This window comes from Pongo pygmaeus, chromosome 14, assembly GCF_028885625.2.
Source record: "Pongo pygmaeus isolate AG05252 chromosome 14, NHGRI_mPonPyg2-v2.0_pri, whole genome shotgun sequence".
In the NCBI taxonomy this organism is placed as follows: Eukaryota; Metazoa; Chordata; class Mammalia; order Primates; family Hominidae; genus Pongo; species Pongo pygmaeus.
The window spans coordinates 82292786-82317397 of record NC_072387.2 but is presented as its reverse complement, the minus strand read 5'-3'; the positions used below and the strand labels follow the sequence as shown (position 1 = coordinate 82317397).

Genomic DNA, 24612 nt, shown 5'->3' with positions numbered 1-24612 from the left:
GCACCACTTGCACTCCAGCCTGGGTGACAGAGCAAGACTCCATCTCAAAACAAAACAAAACAAAATAACATTAAAGCAAGAGCTGTCCAATGCAAAAAAGAAAATAAGAAACTTTAAAAAGTTCATGTGGTCTCTTCTTGAATCACTCATTTACACTGTCCAAATTTAACTGATTAAAACCAGACTGGTATCAGATAATTTTCCCAGGGTATTATTGACCAGGGTGAGGCAAGCTAGCGGCCTTAGGTAAAGAGGCAGTGGCTCCCAGGGGCCGTCCATGTTCTTTGCCCATTCTGAGAGTAGGCACCTCCTTACATCATGTGTCCTAGATGCCTTGCTTGCCTCACCCTAGTCCCAGCCCTGATTTTCATTTTCAAAAAAAAATCAGAATTATTCTTAACCAACGTTACCTATTGACTATTATGAGGACATGATCCTCTGAACAATCAAGTGAATAAATCAATCCTATGGACCCTTTGTTTCATCAGGTAAATGTTCAAGTGAATGGCCAAGCATTTCTAGGTGGTCACACCGGCTGTTTTCTTTCCATATATGCAATTTGCAGAGGCCTTTGCATGTGTATATATGATGTAAGTTGGTAGTAAATGGTTTCTTAGAAAATGATTAATAACATCAGATTTGTTTTACTAAGCTTTAATTTTTACTTTGCTTTAAAACAAAAAAGTTGCTTTTCTTTAGATGTTTGGTATCATCAAAAGCTATACAATGTTAAATTATTAAAACATACTTGCCAAAATAAAGATATACTGTCAAATACATAAAAACGGACAATTATCTAAATATGCATCCATACAAATATCAGTAATAACATGTAGTAGTAGGCAATTAATGAGTAGTTTCATCTTGCTAGTGTTTAAATTTCTCCCTCCTTCCCTCCCTCCTTCGCTTCCTTTCTTCCTTCTTCTTCTTCCTCTCCTTCCCTCTAACCCTCCCTCCTTCTCTTTCTTTCTTTTTTAAAAGATAGGGTTGTACTACATTGCTCAGGCTGGAGTGCAGTGGCTATTCACAGGTGAGATCAGAGTGCACTATAGTCTCAAACTCCTGTGCTCAAGTGATCCTCCTGCCTTACCCTCCAGAGTACCTGGGACTACAGGTGTGTGACACTGTGCCCAGCTCTGCTAGAATTTAATTGGCATGCTTAAACATATTTTCTTCTCAATCCACCACGCAAAGTTTTTTGGTTTTTATTTGGACTCATGAGTAATGTGATTCCAAGTGTTGGAACTGCTCATATATTTTTCAGTGTAGCACATCCCCTTAAAATCAAATGAGAACTGCCATTCTGAAAAAAAAAATTAATATCTAGCTTTAAAAAAATGTAGTTGATCTGGCCGAATGGTCATCTGTTGTTACTACTCTTAAATATTTAATTTCAAAAACACTTGTGAAAATTCCACATAGTGAATGAATCAGGTTTCTACAGTGAAGAAACAATTACTTGAAAGCAGAATCCTAGGACATAAGTGATAGCAGCAGTGATGGATAAGGTCTAGAATGTCCGAACTCAGAAGAAAGAATAAATATCTTCAGAGAAGCTTTTCCTAGCTCTGTAACCTGTTGTTAGATTGACTTATCTTCCTAAATGTTATCATTACAATCTAGTCCTGGGACACTTCCTTATCCTTTTCATCCATCACATAGAAGACACCTTTAAGAGAACTTACTCCAATGCCATTTCTCAGATACAGACAATCCTCCAATTCTTCTGACACCATCTCTAGGATACGTACCTTTGAACTGCTTCCAGTAATAGTTTCCAGTTCCCCCTCTCAACAATATTCTCCCAATAATTTCTTCCCAACATCTGGTATACCTCTCCCAGACTAGTATGAGGATACTCATAAACCAATGATATGTTTTAAATGTTTTGTTTTCTGGTCGGGCATGGTGGCTCGCACCTGTAATCCCAGCACTTTGGGAGGCTGAGGCGGGCAGATCACCTGAGGTCAGGAGTTTAAGATCAGCCTGGCCAACCATGCTGAAACCCAGTCTCTATTAAAAACACAAAAATTAGATGGCATGGTGGCATGCACCTGTAATCCCGGGTACTCAGGAGGTTAAGCCAAGAGATTCGCTTGAACTCGGAAGGCAGAGGTTGCCGTGAGCCGAGATCATGCCACTGCACTCCAGCCTGGGTGACAGAGCAAGACCCTGCCTCAAAAAAAAAAAAAAAAAAAAAGTTTCCTTTTCTATTAGAATAACAAAATGGTAAAAAGATGGCTAAGATGAGGCAGTGATAGTTCAGTAGAAAAAAGGCTTTGTGTTAAAAATACCAATGGTTGGTGAGGATGCAGAGAAACTGGAACTCTCATTCATCATAGAGGGGGAATGCAAAAGTATAGTAACTTTGGAAAATTTTGACAGTTTCTTATAAACTTAAACATACACCTGCCATACAACACAGTAATCATGTTCCTGGGTATTTACCCAAGAGAAATGGAAACTTATGTTTATATAAAAATGTGTACATAATTGTTTACAGCTATTTTATTTGGAGATGTCCTCAAATAGAAACAACTCAAATGTCCATAAACCGTGCATGAATTAACAAACTGGGTTACATCCATATAATGGCTTATTACTCAGCAATAAAAAGGAAACATATGACTAATGTAGATGTATATACAGGCTCACACCTGTAATTCCAGCACTTTGGGAGGCTGAGGCAGGATCACTTGAGGTCAATATATTATACATCTATATTGCAACAATATAGATGAATTGCAAATGTATTATTGTAACTGAGAAAAGCCAGACTCAAAAGGCTATATACTGATAATTTCACTTTTATAGCATTTTGTAAAAGGTAAACAATAGGTACAGAAAATACACCAGTGGTTGATAGGGCTGGGGGTTGAGGAAAAGGTTCAGCTAAAAAGGGGTAATGAGGGAATTTTGTGGAGTAATGGAACTATTCTATATATTGATTGTGGTAGTGCTGACACAACTGTGTGCATTTGTCAAAAATCACAGACATGTATGCTAAAAAAGGTTAATTTTATTCTTTGTAGATTATACCTCAATAAACCTTAAAGGAAAAAACAAAACAAAACAGGACTTATCTCTTAGTTACTAACTGCCATGGGCAAGCCACTTAAAACTCATTTCTCCATCTATAAAATAGGAATTATATTTACTCTAAAAGAATTTTGGTAGGGAACAAATGAAGAAAAGAAAATAATTTTATGAACTTTAAAGCTCAACAAAAATACTCTATCTACACTATAGGCACTGGACATACATTGATAAAGAAGACAAGAGGCACACTAAGGAAATTTACTGTCTAGTTGCAGAATAAGATAAAACAGATTATTATTAAATAATATGGGGAATTTCAGTGACAGATATCAACACAACAAGAAGGGGTATTCTAGGAATAAGAATTAACTCTAAGAAGTATATCAAAAGTTGAATAAAAAAGGACAAAATTACAGTGAGACATAAATAAGAGAAGTCATTAATGAAAATGCACAACTGGGATCCAATAATTTTAACCTGATAGCAGTTTTTAAAAAAGCCTAAAATGATTAAAATATGACAAAATAGGAAAAATACCTCACGATGATTTAGAAGTTGTTCTAAATCTAATGCCATTTGATTCTTCGTCTGTAGTAAAGCTGACTTTTCTTTATTTAAGTTGCTGAAAAAAAACCCCAAGTTTTAAAAAGTCATTATGTTAGTATAAATATAGTTAATAAACAGTAAATACTAAAAGAATAAACATGAATCTGATGGTTTGAACTAAAGATAAATTTATAGTCCATAAATATTCCAGACCAGCCACTAAAATGTTTGGCCTAATGAATGGCCTATTTTGTCAGAAGATTCTTTTTCTTTTCTTTTCCTTTCTTTTTTCTTTTCTTTCTTCCCTCTCCTCTTTTCTTTCTCTTTCTCTTTTTTTTTTAAGAGATGGAGTCTTGCTGTCTTGCCCAGGCTGGAGTGCAGTGGCTATTCACAGACATGGTAACAATGAACTACAGCCTCAAACTCCTGGGCTCAAGCAATCTTCCTGCTTCAGCCTCCTAAGTATCTGGGACTACAGGCATACATCACTGCACCCAGCTTTTCTTCTCTTAAGAATCCATTTGACAACGTAACTGAGATGCTGTCTGAGAATACTTTCCTGCCTAGTATAGGCATAAAATTAATATTTTAAAGATGACTATTTACTACTAAAATGTAAAAAGATAAAGTGAAACTCACATAAAAGGTAAGAAGTACTATATGTCAGCAAACTATTACAACACAAGATACTAGAAGACAAATTAAAACATCCTTAAAACTGAAAGTAATATTTTACAAACTAAATTATCAGGTATATAATTAAGTAAGTGAATCAGGTATTTAGTCTGTGATAAACTTGAAAAAAGAACGTTTGTCTCCAAATTATTAGTTTGATTTTCAATTTCTGGCCTGGCATGGTGGCAATTATCTAATGAATGATTACAATAAAAAAAAAAAAAAGACAAAATTTGTGAGGGTAAAACTAACAAGAATTGTTTTAAATAGGCAAAAACTTTTTTTTTTTTTTTTTTTTTTTTTTTTTTTATTGAGATGGAGTCTCGCTCTGTCGCCCAGGCTGGAGTGCAGTGTGGCGCGATCTCAGCTCACTGCAACCTCTGCCTCCAGGGTTCAACTGATTTTTCTGCCTCAGCCATCTGAGTGGCTGGGACTACAGGTGTGTGCCACCACGCCCGGCTAATTTTTGTATTTTTAGTAGAGATGGGGTTTCACCATGCTGGCCAGGCTGGTCTCGAATTCCTGACCTCACGTGATCTGCCCACCTCGGCCTCCCAAAGTGCTGGGATTATAGGCGTGAGCCAGCACACCTGGCCAGTAAAAACATTTTTAAAGTTCTACTTAAGTTCTACTTTAAGAAAATGGAGGCAGGGCACACTGGCTTATGCCTGTAATCCTAGCACTTTGGGAGATCGAGGCTGGAGAACTGCATGAGCCCAGGAGCTTGAGCCTAGTCTGGGCAACATAGAGAGACCTCATCTCTTAAAAAAAAAATGTTAGCCAGGTGTGGAGACATGCACCTTTAGTCCCAGCTACATCAAAGGATGAGGTAGGAGGATCACTCGAGCCCAGGAGTTTGAGGCTGCAGTGAGCTATGATGCTCCACTGTATTCCAGCCTGGGAGACAGAGTGAGGCTCTCAGGAAAGCCACTAATTTTTAGAATAATATTTGGCAGACTTTTTTTTTTTTTTTTTAAATTCAAGAAACAGTAGTAGGCAATCTGCAGCAACTGCTAATTCAAAGGACTTAAGAGGGAAAGCCCACATTCTTCTCCTTCCAAGTAATCGAGAAGGAAGCATCATAGTTCGTCCTCTGAGGAGATGGACTAGATGCAATTTTGACTTCTGTTCCCAACTGTGCCACTGACTCAGACTCAAATGTGTGCTGTAAAGCATAACACATACCACTTCACTGAACCTCAGTTTTTACATCTGTAAAAGTAGAACATAATACTCATGTATGTCAAAGGGCTATGTGAATGATTATATAAAGTGTTAAACTCATAAAACTCTATATAAATGTTATACAGTGTTACTAATTTAGATTAAAAAATAGGCATCAGAGTAAAACAGTAATTAAATGCCAATAAAGGTAAGCAGCTCAGCTGAAAAACGAACTGACTTTTAGAGTTAGGCGCCAGAGATCCTACAAGAGCTGAGGAGTTGAAAAGAACAAAACAATATAAAGGAAACTGAGTGCCATGTTCTGCTAGAGTCTCCAAAGCATGGTAAGGATCACATGTTTCTCTAACTCTAGAATTCTAACCACCTCTTTAGCTGGAATCACTTTGAAGGCAAAATATTTTTCAAATTTAAATATCCAGTAAATAGGACTAGGAATTTTTAAGGAACATATATGTGTCTATGTTCATATACATGTACACTTATAACCACGGTATATAAGCATATACTCACATTCAGTGCATACACACACACACACTCACTCTCTGTCTCAAATGCCAACAGGCTCTTCTAAAGAATATGTAGTGTAATTGGAATGGAATGTTGAGGTAATTAAAGGATTTTGACTGGATAATTCTTTACAAATGCTTTTATATTGTCGTGTTTAACTTTTCAAAAATAAAGTATTCTATAATTAAATAGCAAAACAACCGTATATACATGGAATAAATGGTGGGGGGATAAACGGCTTACAGAACAATTATGTTGTACCTGTAAGACATGAGTTTATTACAAACAATGTGGACTTCCCAGACAATATTGCTGTGATTACAATATCTGGGAATATATTTTGTCTTCTTTATAACATACTCGAACCACAGGGAGACAACCTTTAACATTGTGGGTCTCTAAAACTGAATATGATGATTATTATATTCACTCTTCTTCTAGTATGTATTTACTCAATAGAATTTTAGTCTTCATAAGACACATTTCGTAACAGTGGAAACTTACCTTTGAAAATACAAAGCTTCTATGAGTGACTCATAAAACAACTACAAAACAAATCTCCTTATAAGCACATCTATCTTGAATGGTATATTACACCCATAATTGTTCAATTCACTGTTAATTATTACTTAGAAATTCATGTTTATGGCTCTGTTTCACCTGCAATATGAAAACATTCCTGATATATTGTTCCTTAACTTCCTGGATCAATATACTCTGGGACAGCTTTGTAAGAGAAGTTGGCAACGTAGTCTTATCTTTAACTACCAGTTAAGAATAAACTGAGAACTGACAACAGGCAAAGAAAATTATGCTAATTATTCTCTTTCCAAGCTTCCTTCCTTTCTGAAGTAGAGATCAAACTGTATTACGCACAGTGTCTCTTGTGGCTTGGTGGAAGAAAGTTAACAGTACTATTTTTATAATAAAGTATTACTTTAATGATAGGGGAATTTAAAGCAGTTAATAGTGACATCTCAAATGTTAGCTTTTCATGTGTTTATGATGATTTCATTTTAGTGAATATTTACTCTAGCCTTTCTAGAAATTGAATATATTGTATAAATAGTTGATTTTCCAGGGGTAAGTATGGTATAGTGGTATTGTTTAATTTTCTAAGAAAAGCATACAATTATTCAGTTCTTCAAAGAGTTTTTATTGAATTAGAAAAACATTTAAAAATCATCAATTGATGTAAATATTTTTTACAACTAACATCAACACCTAGCAATGAGGAATAGGAATTTTCCTGTTTATGTTTTCTAAGGAACATAATAACTTGATGATGCTTTTGGATGGGCCATCATTAATGGTTAAATTTCAAATAAAAGACAAGGGGAAGGAAGTAACATTTACTGAGATTCTCCTACATGCCAAAGCTTTATATATGTTCCTAAATTTAATTTTCACAACTACCCCTTCAGGTTCATATTAATATCTAATGTTTCAGACACATTTACCATAAGGAGAGAAACCAGCCTGATGTGTACTTAAAGCCCAGGATAATTCCACTCTAGGATTTGAAATGCCATCTGCTTAGAGTAGGGATGAAGGAATGTGGGTATACAGAACTGTGATCTATCCTACCATATCTGAATTACTGGCCAAGCTGACTTTTTAATGGCATTGTTACATCACGGCATTTCATTCATGTAACCAGGATACACCTATAGCAACATCTCAAGTGTCGTAATTAAACTACTGAAAGTATTAATAACTTTTCACTTTAGAAGGTAGTTGCTTCAATTAAGAATAAGATTTCATATCCTGTGAATTATCAGTTCAGAATGTACTAAAATATCACACAATGAATTTATGAAACACAAGACAACATTAAAGAATTCATGTTTAGTACAAAATGTTTCTTGGTAATTAGTTCCATAAATGACATGGCCTTTATGAAAACTATTGCTGTTATTAAGGGAGTCTTAATTTTTGTTGAAATTCAACATATTTTAAGAAATGTTATTTCTCAATTTTAACATAATTTTCAACCAAAAATTTGTTACATGTATGGTAAGTACTAAGAATGGCAAACATTTATTGAACACTGTTGAATATAATGTTTAGGCACTATTATATCTGTGTATATTATGAAGATTATATCATTTATTCCTCAGAACAACCCTATCAATCAGGTGCTGTTAGGACCACTCTCATTATTTTTATTTATTTTTTGAGACAGTTTTGCTCTGTCACCGAGGCTGGAGTGCAGTTGCTCATTGCAACCTCCACCTCCCAGGCTCAAGTCATCCTCCCACCTCAGCCTCCTGAGTAGCCAGGACTACAGAAGCATGCCATCACACTGGCTAATTTTTCTGTATTCTTTGTAGAGACAAAACCAAACATGGTTTTGCCATGTTGTCCAGGCTGGTCTCGAACTCCTGGGCTCAGGCAATCTGCCTGCCTCGGCACCACTCTCATTTCACATATGAGGAAACTGGCTGTACTGTGCAATACCACAGCCATTGGCCACTAGGGCAATTAAAATTATCTTTAATTTTAATAAAATTAAAAATAAAAGATAATTTAAACAATTTAATTTTAATAGAATTAAAAATTTAGTTCCTCAGTAACAGTAGCCACATTTCAAATGCTCAGGTTGAGTGTGGTGGCTCATGCCTGTAATCCCAGCACTTTGGGAGGCCAAGGCCAGTGGATCATTTGAGGTCAGGAGTTCAAGAACACCCTGGACAACATGATGAAACCTCATCTTTACTAAAAATACAAAAATTAGCCGGCTGTGGTGGTGGGTGCTTGTTATCCCAGCTACTCGGGAGGCTGAGACAGGAAAATCGCTTGAACCTGGGAGGCGGAGGTTGCAGTGAGCCAAGATCGCGCCATTGCACTCCAGCCTGGGTGACAAGAGTGAAACTCCGTCTCAAAGAAGAAAAAAAAGAACAACAACAACAAAACCCCAAAAAACAAATGCTCAACATCTATATGTGGCTAGCTAGTGGCTACCATACTGGACAGCGCTGATATAGAATTTTTTTTTTTTTTAGAGACGGAATCTGGCTCTGTCGCCCAGGTTGGAGTGCAGTGGCGCAATCTCGGCTAACCGCAAGCTCTGCCTCCCAGGTTCACGCCATTCTCCTGTCTCAGCCTCCCGAGTAGCTGGGACTGCAGGCGCCTGCCACTACGCCCGGCTAATTTTTGTATTTTTAGTAGAGACAGGGTTTCACCGTGTTAGCCAGGATGGTCTCGATCTCCTGACCTCATGATTCGCCTGCCTCGGCCTCCCAAAGTGCTGGGATTACAGGCTTGAGCCACCGCGCCCAGCCAGATATGGAATATTTTTATCATTATAGAAAGTTCTATTGGACAACAGAGGTATTAGAGAGTTTAAATTACTTGCCCTAACTCAAAACTAAGTACTGAGTTGAATTTGAAAACTTCCTTTTAAAATCTGTTTTTAAAAAAATTTTATTATAGAATATTTCAGAAGAGAAAATATGTAATAGCAAACCCTGATATATCTATCACCCCGCTTCAACAACGATCAACTCATTAAAGTGCTACTTTTAATCACTATGATACACTATTTTTTGGTTCTCTTCCTTAATTATTTTAGCTAAAGAAATATTATCCCTTATTCAGAATAGAACATAGAGGGGCAGTATAACCTAATGGTTAGGAGAATAGAATTAGCAAGCAGACAGATATAAAATTGAATTCTGACTCTATCACAATGTTGCATGTTCTTAGAGGACAAGTTGCTTAATTTCTCTATGGCTGAATTTGTTCATCTTTATAATTTTCTCCTACAGCTAGCTATTATTTTCTCTATATTAAACATTTTAAGCTACCTTAATTCTTTTTTTTTTTAAGCTACCTTAATTCTTAGTAAAATAAATAATCAAATAAATTTGTTTGGAGATAACTGTGAAAGAAGTAATTTTTTTCCTCAGGATTTTTATATACCTCCCCATCACAAGAATATAATGGTAAAATAAGACATATAAAAGATTCAAATTTTAAGGCCGGGCACGGTGTCTCATGCCTTTAATCCTAGCACTTTGGGAGACTGAGGTGGGCAGATCATGAGGTCAGGAGTTCAAGACCAGCCTGACCAACATGGTGAAACCCTGTCTCTACTAAAAATACAAAAATTAGCTGGGCGTGGCAGCGTGTGCCTGTAATCCTAGCTACTCAGGAGGCTGAGGCAGGAGAATCACTTGAACCCGGGAGGCAGAGGTTATAGTGAGCAGAGATCACATCATTGCACTCCAGCCTGGGTGACAGAGTGAGACTCCGTTTCAAAAAAAAAAAAAAAAAAACATTCAAAATTTAATTTTAATTTTTTTAAGACACAGTCTCACTCTGTTGCCCAAGCTGGAGTGCAGTGAAATGATCTCAGCTCACTGCAACCTCCATCTCCCTGGTTCAAGCGACTCTCCTGTTTCAGCCTCCAGAATGGCTGGAACTACAGGCATGCACCACCATGCTCAGCTAACTTTTGTATTTGTAGTCGAGACAGGGTTTCACTATGTTGGCCAGGCTGGTCTAGAACTCCTGACCTCAGGTGATCTGCCTGCCTCGGCCTCCCAAAGTGCTGCGATTACAGGTGTGAGCCACTGCACCTGGCCATAAAATATTCAAATTTAACAGAAATATGTAACATAGGAAGAAAAAATTCTATTTGGGGTTCTTTCTTCAATTTCCCTAAGATAATCAGGTGCCCAGTGAATTGTGAAAGACATAATTTCTATCGTCCCCAAGAACTATTTATAGAGCAATTAATTTATTATTGTAGGTTGTATACAAAATTTTTAACTTTAAAATTAATCTAGAAACAAACTTAGTTATTTTGACACATTTAAGGTATAAATGTGCTCCTAAATTATTTAAACAAATCATAAAAAATTAAGAACAGGAATAAAGTTCTAGACCAATCTTTTTGGTGGGGTAGAAATGAAAGAAGGTAATTATTGTGATTCATTAAAAATAACATTTATACTTTGGAATTAGTTACCAATAGTTTTATATTTTTGTTTGCATACTTTAAGAAACCTGGATTTAACAACCATTTTCTCCTTATTGTTTTCCAATTCCTTGATTTAACCATTTCTGTTCCTACTTAATTATCTGCTTTTACATTTATAATCAGTTAATAATTTACCCATAAAAATCTAAATTATTCTTAATAATCTTAGAAACCTAATAACTAAGCGAACTAACCATCTATCCACAAGTAAAACTGTTTCATTTACACATATCTTCATTCTTTTATTTCAGTTTAAAAAACCAAAATGGTCATAGCAAATTTTTTTTGGATAAGATCTCATACAAAAACAATTACAAATTAAGGAAGTGAAAGAAATTTATTTATTTACACTTAAAAGTTACTTTCATGTAAAAGGTCAGAAGAAAAGCCTAAAAATTCCTTGGAAAAATCAACATAAATCTAAGTAAATGTAAATTTTTTGTTGTTGTTTAAAAAGCCATTTTAACGACACAAATGGCATCTGGTTTTATTCCTCCTTTCCCTTTGGTCAATCTATACCACACTAAAGAGTTCTAAGGAAACAAGGACCAATAGTGGTTGTGTCCTCTAGGATAGATGGAATGTTATGCTCATAAGTGTAACATTGTTATTTCCGTGCTAAGACATCTGATCACAGGTGGAATATGAACACCTGATGTATGTGACCTTAGTTTTTCTAAGAAAAGTTTAATATTCATTACATTTAAGACCACCTTCATTATTTAAATTTTCTGTTCATGATTTACAACCCAAATTCATCTACAGCAGCAATATGGTAACAATGTCTTTATTATTCAAATAAAAGATTTGTAGATGGTTTACCTGACATCTTTCTCAAGTTGTGCAATAGATTCCGTCAGTGAATCAATCTTAGAATCTCTCTGACGCACTGATTCAATGAGATACCTGTAAGGCTGTTGAGTCTGGTTTAATAGAGAATTGGCTCTGTCAAGCTAAAGAAACACAGGTTTCATTAAAATCTAGAAAATGTGACAACGAAATAAAATCATTCAAAATGCTCTAGCACAAATATAGTACAGAAATTCCTTTGACATGAATTATTCTGAAAAGCTTTTCCTGTGTAAATTTGAAGGTTTTAAGAGTGAATCAATATAGCTATTCTTAATAGCAACTATAAACAATAATTTTGTTTGTTTGTTTGTTTTTTTGAGACAGTCTCGCTCTGTCGCCCAGGCTAGAGTGCAGTGGCGCGCGATCTTGGCTCACTGCAACCTCCACCTTCCAGGTTCAAGTGATTCTCCTGCCTCAGCTTTCCGAGTAGCTGGGATTACAGGTGCCTGCCACTATGCCCCACTAATTTTTGTAATTTTAGTAGAGGCAGGGTTTCACCATGTTGGCCAGGCTGGTCTTGAACTCCTGACCTCAGGTGATCCGCCCGCCTCAGCCTCCCAAAGTGCGGGGATACGGGTGTGAGCCACCTCGCCTGGCTGAAAAAATTTTAAATAAAATATTAAATAAAATATTAATAGTAATTTCGAGAATGCATAAACTTAAATTTTCTTAGTATTTGTCTTGGTCTGAAAAGCTATATGACATAAAATATATCTTTTTAAAATGGAAACACTTAGCTAAAAGTTAAAATCTTTTATTTCAGCTTTACTTCTACTAAAAATATTCACATCATAATTCAATAATTTTTTCATTTCTTCATATTCCCTTCGTTTTAAAAATACATAATTTATATATCCAAATCATTATGTATAAATTTTTGACAAATATGGTTTAAAATGTAATATAAAATTTACCATTTTAATCATGTGAAAAGTGTACAATTCAGTGGCATTAAGTACATTCATAATGTTGAACAGCTACCACTTCTATTTCCAGAACACTTTCATCAGCTCGTATGGAAACTCTGTATCCATTAAACAAAAACTCCCCATTTTCTCCTCCCTCCTGGCCCTAGAAACCTGTATCTTACTTTCTGCCTCTGTGAATTTGCCTATTCCAGATACCTCATATTAAGTGGAATAATACAATATTTATCCTTTGCTGTCTGCTTATTTCACTTAGTGTGACGTTTTCAAAGTTCATCTATGTTGTATCATGTATCAGAACTTCATTCCTTTTAATGGTAAATAATAGTCCACTGGATGTTTATAGTACATTTTGTTTATCCATTGAGCTCTTGATGAATACTTGGGTTTCCACTGTTTGGCTATTGTGAATAATGCTGCTATGAACATTGGTGCACAAATACTGTATATCTTGAGTTCTTGTTTCACTTCTGTTGGGTAGCTACCTAGAAGTGGAATAGAACTGTTAGGTCATATGGTAATTCTATATTTAACTTTTTGAGGAACTGCAACGGTTCCACAGTGGTGATACCATTTTACATTCCTACCAGCAAGAAATTTGATTCCAATTTCTCCACATCCTGGCCAAAGCATGTTATTTCATGTGCATACTGGGCATTTGTATATCTTCTTTGGAGAGAAATCTTTCCAAGTCTTTTGCTTGTATTTTAATTGTGATTTTTCTTGTTGTTGTTGCTAAGTTGTAGGAGTTCTTTATATATTCTTAATAATACAGTCTTATTAGATATGTAATTTGCAAATATTTTCTTCCATTTTGTGGGTTGTCTTTTCACTTTCTTGATAATCTTATTTATTTATTTACTTACTTATTTTGAGACGGAGCCTTGCTCTGTCACCCAGGCTGGAGTGCAGTGGTGCGATCTCGGTTCACTGCAACCTCCCCCTCCTGGATTCAAGAAATCCTCTTGCCTCAGCCTCCTGAGTAGCTGGGATTACAGGCATGCGCCACCATGCCTGGCTAATTTTCATATTTTTAGTAGATACGGGGTTTCACCACGTTGGCCAGGCTGGTCTCGGATTCCTGACCTCAAGTGATCTACCTGCCTTGGCCTCCCAAAGTGCTGGGATTACAGGCATGAGCCATTGGGTCTGGCTGATAATCTCCTTTAATTCACAATTTTTCATAATTAGGAAGTTCAATTTATCTATTTTGTTTTTGTGCTTGTCCTTTTGGAGAAATTGCCAAATCCAAGGTTATGATTTTCTCCTATGTTTTCTTCTATGAATTTTATACCTTTAATGCTTAAATTTAGGTCTCTGATCCAGTCTGTTAGTTTTTGAATATGGTGTAAGGTAAGGGTCCAACTTCATTCTTTTGCATGTAGATACTCAGTTTTACCAGCCCCATTTGTTGAGAAGACCGGCTTTCCTCCATTAAATGGTCCTGGCACTCTTGTTGAAAACTACTGGCCATATAGGCAAGTGTTTATTTCTGGGCTCTATTCTATTAATATTCCATGGGACTTTATGTCCATCCTTATTCTAGTTGCACACTGTTTTGCTGACTGTAGCTTTACAGTAAGTTCAGAAATCTGGAAATATGAGCCCTACAACTTTGTTTTTCCTTTTAAAGATTGTTTTGGCCATTTAGGGTTCCTTGAAATTCCATATGAATTTTAGGATCAGTTTTTCCATTTCTGTAAAAAATGCCATTGGGATTTTGATAGGGACTGAATCTAATCTGTAGAATGTTTTGGGTAGTATTATCATCCTAACAATATTAAATCTTCCAATCCATGAATATGGGATGTCTTGTGTCCATTTGGTTAATTTATTCCTAAATGTTTTCTTCTTCCTTTTTTTTTTTTTGAGACAGGGACTCACTCTATCACCTAGTCTGGAGTGCAGTGGCAACATCATGGCTCACTGCAGCCTACCTCCTGGGCTCAAGTAATCCTCCCACCGCAGCCTCCCGAGTAGCTGGGACTACAAGCATGAGCCACCACGCCTGGCTAATCTTATTTTACTTTTTTATAGAGACAGAGTCTCCCTATGCCGCCCAGGATGGGCTTGAACTCCTGAGCTCAAGCAATTCTCCTGGCCTTGGCCTTTCAAAGTCCAGAGCCATCATGCCTGGCTGTATTTTTTTCTTTTTGATGCTATTGTACATGGAATTGTTTTCTTAATTTTCTTTGTCAGACTGTTCACTGCTAGTGTACTATATACAATTTTATGTTGTGCCTTTTCACATAACCTATATCAGAATCATTTTTCTAGATTGTTAAGAGTATGGTATTTATATTACTAGCGGTTACAAAACTGCCTACCAAAGCCAATGTATCATAATTTACACTATGTATAGTAATAGACATTTAGAATGTCATCAATTATAAGTCAGTATAAACAATATATAAAAATTTACATAATTTATGTTAGCATAAACAATATTACAACAAATCTTTTCAGTGCTGTAGTTTTTTTTCTTAAGTTAGTATTTGCTTTGTTAATTTTTTTTCAGGATAGAAGACATACTAGGCTAAGGGGTATGACTATTTAATGCTCTTAACACACAAGACAAAAGTTTTCTCCCAAAGGATTTTTATCAACTTATATATACTCAACCATAGTTTAAAAAAATTTACTTGTTTTTGTTCTTTATTTTTTTTTCCTAAGCAAATGGTAATTGTATGTCACTACAAAACTAAATAAAGCATTATCAGTGTCAGCAAGCTCCTACTTTGGTATATAATGAGTTCTTGAAAAAGGTATTCTATAGTTGAATAATCACACAAAATGGTGGATATCTATTATTAGGGTGAAAGGGTAAGGAAGGGGGTATTTATTACACAAAACAAAATGACAGAATTCCTGACTCTTCTATGACCTTTAGATACTCTTTGGTGATAAACTTCTAGCCTTTTATACATGTTTAAACATTTTTCCATTCTTTTTGTCATAATTGCTAAAAAGTTCCATTAAAGATTTACTGTTTTCCTGGGACCAGAAATGATTTGTATTTTTTTCCTCAAATGAATTATGTTCATGAGATCTATATACTTTTAAAGTATTAAGACCTTTAAGAGTATACTTTAGCATATCAATTTTTTTGGTTTTCCACTCATTTTAATAAAATAATGAGTGATTAGAAGCCCAGGAGCTGAAGAAGCAGGGAACGGTGGGATGGATATAGTGGAAAGTATGGTGGGAGGCAGAAAGAATCAAGGATAGTAATGAGAACATTGTTAAAATGATCAGCCATGAGGTTGGCTGGGTAAGGAGGATATTGAAGCCAAAAGGGGGCTGACCAACTGTTAGAGGATGTCTGCTTGCATGTAGAGAACTATTCTGTAAAAGCATTTATTCTATTAAATTGCTCTGGAAATTTTCCGATAGCTATATTAACTACAGCCCAGGAAAAAAAAATCCTCAAAAAAAAAAAATTAAAAAAAAAAAGAAGGAAATGAATAGAAAAGAAAAGAAGACTACTTTTTTGGGGGAACACATTTCATTATAGTGAAAGTGGAGCCATAAAGAAAAAAATACCACAAATAGTTTCTATAGTTTGGGTTTTAGCATGTTTTTTTCTTTGCTTTGGTAATCATTCTTTAAAATCTATTACAATGTCACTGGAATCTTATTATTTTACTAAGTTACTTTATGAACATTCAAATATGCAGCTGGACAAAAATAAAACTAAGTTCTACTAACCTGTATAACCAGTTTCTCTAGTCAATTAAATCAAACAATTGCCTCGGCTTTGTTTTCACAGAACTGACCCTAACTGAATAAACTGAACTGACAAGTTGCTTTGTGTTTCAAAGTGCAGAATAGTTCAAGTGTGTGTGTGGGGAAAGGGTGGCAGGGAATAACTAAGAACATTTATGAATTTTAGTTAACTACTGTCTAGAATGAGCTGTTTAAAATATACCAAATCTAATTTCAATTGCATAAAACATACAGCAGCAGTCTCAATTATTTTAGTTGCACAAAACATATAGCAGCAGTCTCAATTATTTTAGTTCAATTTTTTCATGAAAGTAGTTACATATATTAGGTTTTAATATATACATATATTTTTTGAGACAGGATCTCACTCTGTTGCCTAGGCTAGAGTGCAGAGCCACAGCTCACTACAGCCTCGACCTCCCAGGCTCAAGTGATCCTCCTACTTCAGCCTCTTGAGTTGCCAGGACCACAGGCATGCACCACCATGCCCGGCTAAAGGTTTTAATATTATAAACAAAGTTAAGGGCCAGAAGCCATACTTTCAAAACGTATCTTTAACATAAAACCTATAACCTCCTTACTCTGGATAATAAATACTACGATAATGTTGTTAGTGTTACAGATATATTTCTTTATAAACCTGTTTGCAGGCATCTAAATCCCCAAAGTTGATTTTCATTCATCAGGAAAAAAGTACATGTCTCTGAATAAAAAGTGATGCTAATCTCCATGTTTGAAATAAACGTAATTTATTAGAATTTAACTCCTTCAATAGAGTTTTCAAAAATCTTTCTGTAACTATAATAATTACTATTCAAAAAGTTTTGCAATTGCTCACATTGCCTATTGTTAGTAATCTTTTCCTTATAGGAAAGCCTTAGTAATTAGTGACTCAGGAATCATATACGTAATAAGTGACTCTAGATAAAACCCATGACACAACATTTTACAGAAGTGTTATTCTTCCTTTGTTTCAATAACCTGTACATATGATTCAGAGAAAAGTAACACCTGATTAAAACATCATTATATCTTTTGATTCAAATACTTATTTAACTTAGAGGAGAATCTAAAATTACAAATTTTCTCTTAAAATTCAAAAAAAACTAATATAAAGGTGACTACATTTTGCTGCATGTTTTTCCTACATGTGGAGTTGTTTTCCTTGGGGAGTTTACTTTCACAGAAACTAGAAATGAAGTTCTTTATTGCCAGGAATAAAATCAATACTGCTGAGTGGAATTTAACATTGAGTTGCTTTCTGTCTATAAAATACATGAAAGTGATACTTTCTAGCAGTGGTGGTAGTTTGTACAGAATCAGTCACATAACCTTGCTTAATCTTTTTAATTGTGCTAGGAATGAAAAAAATGCCTGCTTGAAGTCCAATAGGGGGGCAACACTTTGGTACAACTTCTCTATGTTCTCAATTGCTTGGGAAAATGTAAAAAAAAAAAAAGTGATTTCTGACTGGGCGTGGTGGCTCATGCCTGTAAACCCAGCACTTTGGGAAGCCAAGGTGGGTGGACTGCTTGAGGTCAGGAATTTGAGACCAGCCTGGCCAACATGGCAAAACCCCGTCTCTACTAAGAATACAAAAATTAGCCTGGTGTGGTGGCGCATGCCTGCAATCCCAGCTTCTTGGGAGGCTGAGGCACAAGAACTGCTTGAATCCAGGAGGTGGTTGCAGTGAGCCGAGATCATGCCACTGCACTCCAGCCTGGGTGACAGAAGAAGACTCTGTCTCAAAAGACCCAGAAAAACAAACCACAAAATAAGTGATTTTTGGGTCCTACTAGTGATTCTGGTGGGCCCCAGTCCTACTGAATCAAAATTTCTCAGGGTTGGGTCTCAGATTCTGATAATCAGCCAGATTTGAAGAATACAGTCCTAGTGATCTTGGACTTGATGTAGGCCACTCCATCCAAACTAGTACGTAAATCATTTTACGTCTTGAACTTATAATCCTCCCCACTAATACCAGTTCCTTCTCTCATGTTCCCACGTGATTACATTATCATCTTTAACAGGGGTAATATTTAACTGATACATTTCAACCAATTAGAATACTGGTGAAACTCTGTGTGTCAGGTATGACCTCTTTGTCGCTGGATTACAGGCAGGTCTCAGGAGAGGGGCCAGGACAGATGAGACTGTGATGGAACTGACAGTGGGATCTTAGTGCAGAGCTATTTACCAGTGTTTCTGCTAGTATTTTATTATGTCAATAATTAAAGCAAGGACATGGTAGTTGATTATCAGCTCCACTTCTGGTCTTAAGATCCACAAAGTATGGTCCAAGTAAGGAGAAATTCATGAATGGGATGTTAAAATACTTGAGAGTAACCAGCACGGAAGTGATGACTGAAGTCATTGAAATAGATAGAACTATAGAACATTATTACTTCAAATTGTGGCCCCGCATTCCTTTTTTTTTTTTGAGATAGGGTCTTGCTTTGTCATCCAGGTTGGAGTGCAGTGATGGAATCATAGTTCACTGCAGAGCTTGTGAAAAATCCAGATTTCTGGACTTCATTCTAGACTTACTTAATCACAATCTCTGAGGGCAGAATCTAGAAGCCTGTTTTACATTTTAAACAAGAATCTTACGTGATTCTTTTTTCTTTAAGAGGCAAGGTCTTACTCTGTTGCCCAGGCTGAAGTGTGGTGGCATTTCAGCCTCAAACTCCTCGGCTCAAGAGATTTTCCCACTTCAGTCTCTCAGGTAGCTAAAACTATAGTGCATGCCACAACAACTGGCTAATTGTTTTTTTCTTTCTTTCTTCCCCCCTCACCGCCCGAGATAGGATCTCACTCTGTTGCTCAGGCTGGAGTGCAGTGGCGCAATCATGGCTCACTGCAACCTCTGCCTCCCAGGTTCAAGCAATCCTCCTCCCACTTCAGCCTCCCAAGTAGTTGGGACTATAGGTGTGTGCCACTGCATTCAGCTAAGTTTTGTAGTTTTTTTTTCTTTTTTTAGAGATAGGGTCTTGCTATAGTGCCCAGGCTGCTCTTGAACTCCTGGCCTCCAGTGATCCATCCTGGCCTCCCAAGTAGCTGGGCTTAGAATTTTTTTATTTTTTTTTATTTCAATAGTTTTTGGGGAACAGGTGGTGTTTGGTTACATGATTAAGATCTTTAGTGGTGATTTCTGAGATTTTGGTGCACCCATCACCTGAGCAGTGCACACTGTACCCAATGTGTAGCCTTGTATCCTCCACCCTGCTCCCACCCTTCCCCATGAGTCCCCAAAGTCCACTGTATCATTCTTATGCCTTTGCATTCTCACAGCTTAGCTGCGACTTGTAAGTGAGAGCATATGATGTTTGGTTTTCCATTCCTGAGTTACTTCACTTAGAATAATGGTCTCCAACTCCGTCCAGGTTGTGTGAATGCCGTTATTTCATTCCTTTTTATGGCTGAGTAATATTCCATGGTATATATACATACCACATTTTCTTTATCCACTCATTGACTGATGTGCATTTGAGCTGGTCCCATATTTTTGCAATTGTGAATTGTGCTGCTATGAATATGAGTGTGCAAGTATCTTTTTCGTATAATATCTTCTTTTTCTCTGGGCAGATACCCAGTAGTGGGATTGCTGGATCAAATGGTAGATCTACTTTTAGTTCTTTAAGGAAGCTACACACTGTTTTCCATATTGGTTGTACTAGTTTACATTATCACCAGCAGTGAAAAAGTTTTCCCTTTTCACCACATCCATGCCAATATCTATTTTTTTTAAATTTTTTTCATTATGCCATTCTTGCAGGAGTGAGGTGGTATCACATTGTGGTTTTGATTTGCATCTCCCTGATAATTAGTGATGTTGAGCATTTTTTACATGTTTGTTTGCCATTTGTATATCTTCTTTTGAGAACTGTCTATTCATGTCCTTAGCCCACTTTTTGATGGGGTTTTTTTCTTCCAGCTAGAATTTTTGATGATTCTTATACTCACTGGGCTTGATTCTAGACTTCATCTAATGTTTTAGAATCTCTCCTAAGGTGTAAGAACAGAGAAAAGGGCAGACACCCGAGGGACGCTTACATTTAAGGGCTAGAAGATGAAGACATCAGCTAAATAGACTAAAGAGCCATCAGTTACAGGATGAGAGCCAGGGAGAATTGTGTTGTAATGCCAAAACAGGACAGAATTTCTAGAATATCTACAATGTCATGCCATAGATAGATCAAATTGTATAGGCTCTGAGAAGAAAATGCTGGCCGTTCAGAGGTCATTAATGACCACTGAGGAGAGTGTAGCTGACATGGGAGGAGAGAAGAATAAATTAAGCACAAAGATAGGGTATTAACTTTTGAAAGCTGCCTATGCCAATACCACTTCCCCCATGTATGTATGTGTGTCAGTGGTGGTTGGCATTTGGTCACACACACACACACACACACACTTTGAAGGGGGTACTAAAGAGTAGAAAAAGGGTATGGAGAGATACTGAAAAAAGGAGACAGATAATAGAATTGATAGCTTTGGGATTAGAAGTGATCTGCAATGCAGATAATGGGAAATAGGATGGAGACAGAAAAATAAAAACACTGGGCAACAGTAGTTAAGCGCCTAGTTGATATTCAATAACATGAATTCATAATGCTTCCAAGCAGGACGAGTCACACAGATTTCCACAAGAATTTTTCAGTATTGTTACTGCAAAACCTAAGAATTTTCTCTTCTCTTGCCTTTCTTCCATTAAATATTTATAGGCTAATTACCAGATTGTAAGATGATATGGTAAAGGTAGAAATTGCCAAGAAAAGCCTGCTGTATAAATTTGGCCACAAAGCAATCTAGAGAGATGGTGAATTCTAGTACTCAGATGGTTGACAAAATCCAAGGATAGGTAGGAAGAAAAGTAAAACCAGGAGGGGCTTGACAGATTGGAAAAATATGGAAGGGGCTTTATGAGACAGGGACTTGTAATGAGTCCAAATAAAGTACAAATTTAGTGGGAATGAAAGAACTAGGAGAGCTGGAAGGAAAGGAGATTAGAGTTAGAGAACAGAATTTGAGTTCAAGTGTTTGCAACTTCTTTCTCCTTCAAAGCTACCTTTGAGAAATTAATTTTAATGTGGTTCAATTGTATAACATTGCTGATTGGGATGTGTGTGTGTGTGTGTGTGTACGTATGTGTGTATGGGGGGAGGGGGGAGGGATAGCATTGGGAGATATACCTAATGCTAGATGACGAGTTGGTGGGTGCAGCGCACCAGCATGGCACATGTATACATATGTAACTTACCTGCACATTGTGCACATGTACCATAAAACCTAAAGTATAATAATAATAATAATAATAATAAAAGAAAAAAATAAAAAATAAAAAAATAAAGACAAAAAAAAAAAAGAATTTGCATTGTGATTTTCAAATAGCTCTCAAATGAAAAAAATTATAGTCACTCATGAGTTTTCAAGGAACAACCGGCAGGTAAAAAATTTAAACAATTACCTTATTTGTTTGACGTATAAACAGAATATAATTTATAAATAAGTCATTGTTTTTCCCACTTCAGTGGTGGTTGGCATCTGGTAATGTGCACATACACACACACACACAAACACACATTTATATGACCTGGTATTTGCACCTATACAAGCATGATTTAAATAACAAACACTAGCATACTGTCTGGGTCCATATTAACTGAATTTTTTTCCAGAATGAACCATAACCAAGACTTCCTGGATTAAGCACTTGGCAAGGTTAGACACAGAGCTACTACTACAATGAAGGTGAAATGTTTTGTCCATGTAACGAATCAGCCATTCATATGGAAGATAAATGTTATGTCCAACATAATTAAAATATTACTTTATATGTAATTCCATATCAGAACAACCTCAAAAATAAGTAACGGAGTGATAACAGTTAATAATAATTTCTGAGCATCTGCCCTCCCAACTCCGGGTCCTATCTCCATTGCTCTGTTTCCTCCAATCCTAGAGGATCCAGGTGGCTCTGCCACAGCCTCCGTGGCTCTGTGACCTGCAGATACTGGGAGTACTGTAGGGAGGATACCAAGACATGATGGTGGACTGGAGACAGTGTTAGCATACCTCTCCTACTTGGAAAAACAAAGTATGTGTAGAGATTCACACTGTGAACTTTTTTTTACAAGAAGCAACACAAGAATTTAACAGAAGAACTGAAAAAAACCACAGATCCTTTAAAAGAAGTGGTGGCAGCAGCCTACACTGTGAACCAGATGGAAAACTCTGAATCTCCAGAGCATAAGATGGGGAGACTCAGCCACCAGAACACACACTCCCACAGCAAAGCTGGGCAGCCCAGGCCACAGGGGAAGGCCTTAACCCTACTCAGTATGGGAGCCAATTTAGTGAGAGTGGAGAATACAAGAGAAGGAGTGGCATCAGGATGTGCTTTGCATGCACTACCAGATTCCAGCGGGGATGGAGGAAAGCCATTCCTGATCCTACCTCACAGAAGTCTGCTCGGTAACTCAGGCTGTAGTCACAGGTTGAAAAGAGCTCCTGAGATTTGCAATATGATTTTAAGTGGAGACTAACCCTGTTGGCCAGAACCAGGGGGCTGGCATGAAGTGTGCTATAGTGCAGAAGTTGGGCGCCCCTGCTTTGCAGGTGGATAGGGAGGGGCATGGCCTGAAAGCCTGGTTTCTATCGCTGGCAGGAAGGCTTACTGCTTGGGGCAGTTTTGTGTTCTAAGTGTAGACTGCCTGGAACACAGCTAGTTGCTGTTAGCAGAATGCTGCGGGTATGGGACTTGCTGTGCCAAGTGCATGGGAGCTGAGTGGGCCTTACTGCCTTCTACTACTCCCCCCTGCTCCCACTCCCTGTGTGGATTATTCTGTGCACCAGAGGCAGCTCTGCTCCTCTCTGGAACATTACCCGGTGGCCAGAAAGCTGTTCTCTGATCCCCACTGGGGACACTGCTTGTGCTTGTACCTGGTGAGCCTGAGTAAGGACTTGCCTGGTCCAGCCCTCACCGGGCTTTGCCACTGTATGAGCCCTGGTAGCATACCACAATGGACAGGGATATTTGGAGGCTCCATAGCCCCGCCCATTGCCTGAGACCCCAGAGTGCCTGCCCTGGGTAACATAAGGCAAGCACAAATTCCACTACTACCACAGCACCTGGTACTCTTTTGCAAGCACCACCTCCTGGCTGGTAGCCAGGCACAGCCCATTATGACACCTGAAGGCGGAATAACACAGCACTCAGGAAGGAGAAAACTGCGTGCCCTCAGCTGTTGCCATTGCCTGCATTGCCTTGGCTAACCAGGAGGTCTTGAGTCTGTCCATGTGCCCAGTACATTACTGCTACTGCTGGCGTCTGAGAAAGCCAACACTAAGGTTATTTGTAACTAAGGAAATCTCAGAGTCTACGTCACTCCTCTCCTACCCCCATCAGAACTGGTGCTGGTACCCGCTGCTGGGAGAGTAGAGGACAGGTCACATCACTGGATCCTTGGCAGATATTCTCCAGTACCATCCTGGAGTGTGGGAGTCCCACTGAGCAGCTAGACCCAGAGGAGTAGCAGGATTCACAGTAGTCTGGCCCTCCAGGTAAAGGGGGAGTGCCGCACATTAAGGAGGCACCCTGTGGGACAAAAGAAACCAGTCTGCAAGCCTTGAGTCCCTGAACTTTCCACTTGTGGGAAGTTTTTTTTCATCAGAGGCACAGGTGCAGTGCTGGGCTCATAGGGGAAAGTCTACATGGAACATCAGTATTCCTGCAAATGAAAAGAGATGCCTTTCCGATTTGAACAGCTGGAACAGCAGGTCAGGAGTGTGCCTGGGAGGTGGATTACTTTCCTGTTGGCCTGGAAGGAGAGCTGTGGTGGCTCCCTCCCTTCTCCCAGAAAAGACCTCAGTGCATTTCATAGACCTTCCCCAGCTGCTTCCGTCAAGGCTGGGAGCTCTGCTCACTATTAAGTATGGCATTTATCCACCTGCTTTAGTGGAAGCTGGTTTTTACCTATGGGCACCTCCTACTGGCCTGAAGCTTGCACTGTTCAACCATATGAATAAAATACTGGGGATTTTTTTTTTTTTTTTTCTTAAGGGCACATCACTAGGGAATGAGAGAAGCTTCATGAGACCTCTGCCATTCCAGCCCCACAGGAGACAGTGAACCTGCTCACAAATCCAGCACATCACTACTATCACCAG

At 37.6% G+C, this 24612-nt stretch overlaps 1 protein-coding gene across 7 annotated transcripts in view; it reads right to left on the bottom strand.

Annotated features, from left to right (window-relative positions):
• The window catches only part of PIBF1 (progesterone immunomodulatory binding factor 1), a 233896-nt gene that overhangs the window by 38748 nt on the left and 170536 nt on the right, over window positions 1–24612 (bottom strand). For 3 of the 7 annotated variants that reach the window (XM_054446984.2, XM_054446978.2, XM_063650926.1), the window contains 2 exons: window positions 11762–11892; window positions 3577–3661 (listed from right to left, as the gene is read on the bottom strand). The exons of 2 other annotated variants lie outside the window; for them this stretch is intronic. In XM_054446984.2, coding sequence (XP_054302959.1) covers window positions 3577–3661; window positions 11762–11892 — 216 coding nt within the window. Of the gene's footprint in view, window positions 1–3001; window positions 3662–11761; window positions 11893–24612 lie in introns of those variants that run through there. 2 more of the 7 variants (XM_063650925.1, XM_054446981.1) reach the window with 2 other exon arrangements.